Raw genomic sequence first — 628 nt, 5'->3', positions numbered from 1 at the left:
TGTGTTTGGAGGTTTTGGAAGAGGCTGAGCTTGCTCGTAAAACATCTCTGATATTTGAGGCGCTCCAGAGATTTCTCGCACATGCGCAGTGCGCGGCTCCCAGCAGCAGAGGGAAGCACCAGTGCCGCACTGGAGTCATACCAAGCATAGCCTGCGTGTCAGTGCAGTCGACTTACAGCTGGCTGTGAGGACAACTGACGCTTTCCTTTCTTTTTTGATTTTTCTGTCACCGCGAAATTTACCTTTAATATCACAGCAAAGTGTCCTAAAGTCATTAGACTGACCGGCGTGATCGATTTGACGTTTCCCGCTGGGTTATTTGACCGGACTTGCTGTGGTTTTGGTAGAAAACTAAAGTTGGAGGCTGGGCCTTTAGCTTTACTGACCGAGGCTTGAACGAAGAAGAGAAAAAAAGCTGGTCTCTTTTTAAGTTAAATAAACGTCGATAAATGCTTCTCACGAAAATGGACCTGTTGAATTACCAGTACTTGGACAAAATGAACAACAACATTGGAATCCTCTGCTTCGAAGGTAAATGGAAGCGTCTGCAATGTTTGTGGACGCTTTAACGCTTGCTACCCCCCCCCCCCCCCGGGGTCCCCCCCGCCCCGGGCCTGCGGCGTGCTTC

The 628-nt window shown here is 49.4% G+C and overlaps 1 protein-coding gene across 2 annotated transcripts in view; it reads left to right on the top strand.

The window, feature by feature from the left end:
- The window catches only part of vgll4b (vestigial-like family member 4b), a 21,185-nt gene that overhangs the window by 9,115 nt on the left and 11,442 nt on the right, over nucleotides 1-628 (top strand). The window contains exon 1 of one of the 2 annotated variants that reach the window (XM_008319554.3): nucleotides 109-531. The exons of the other annotated variant lie outside the window; for it this stretch is intronic. Within the exon in view, the coding sequence (XP_008317776.1) occupies nucleotides 450-531 (82 nt within the window). The 5' untranslated portion in view covers nucleotides 109-449. Of the gene's footprint in view, nucleotides 1-108; nucleotides 532-628 lie in introns of those variants that run through there. 2 annotated transcript variants of the gene reach the window in all.

Source organism: Cynoglossus semilaevis, chromosome 11, assembly GCF_000523025.1.
Source record: "Cynoglossus semilaevis isolate Cse_v1.0 chromosome 11, Cse_v1.0, whole genome shotgun sequence".
NCBI classification, from domain to species: Eukaryota; Metazoa; Chordata; class Actinopteri; order Pleuronectiformes; family Cynoglossidae; genus Cynoglossus; species Cynoglossus semilaevis.
Note: the sequence above shows the minus strand (reverse complement) of the source record. Positions and strands in the feature narration are given on the sequence as shown.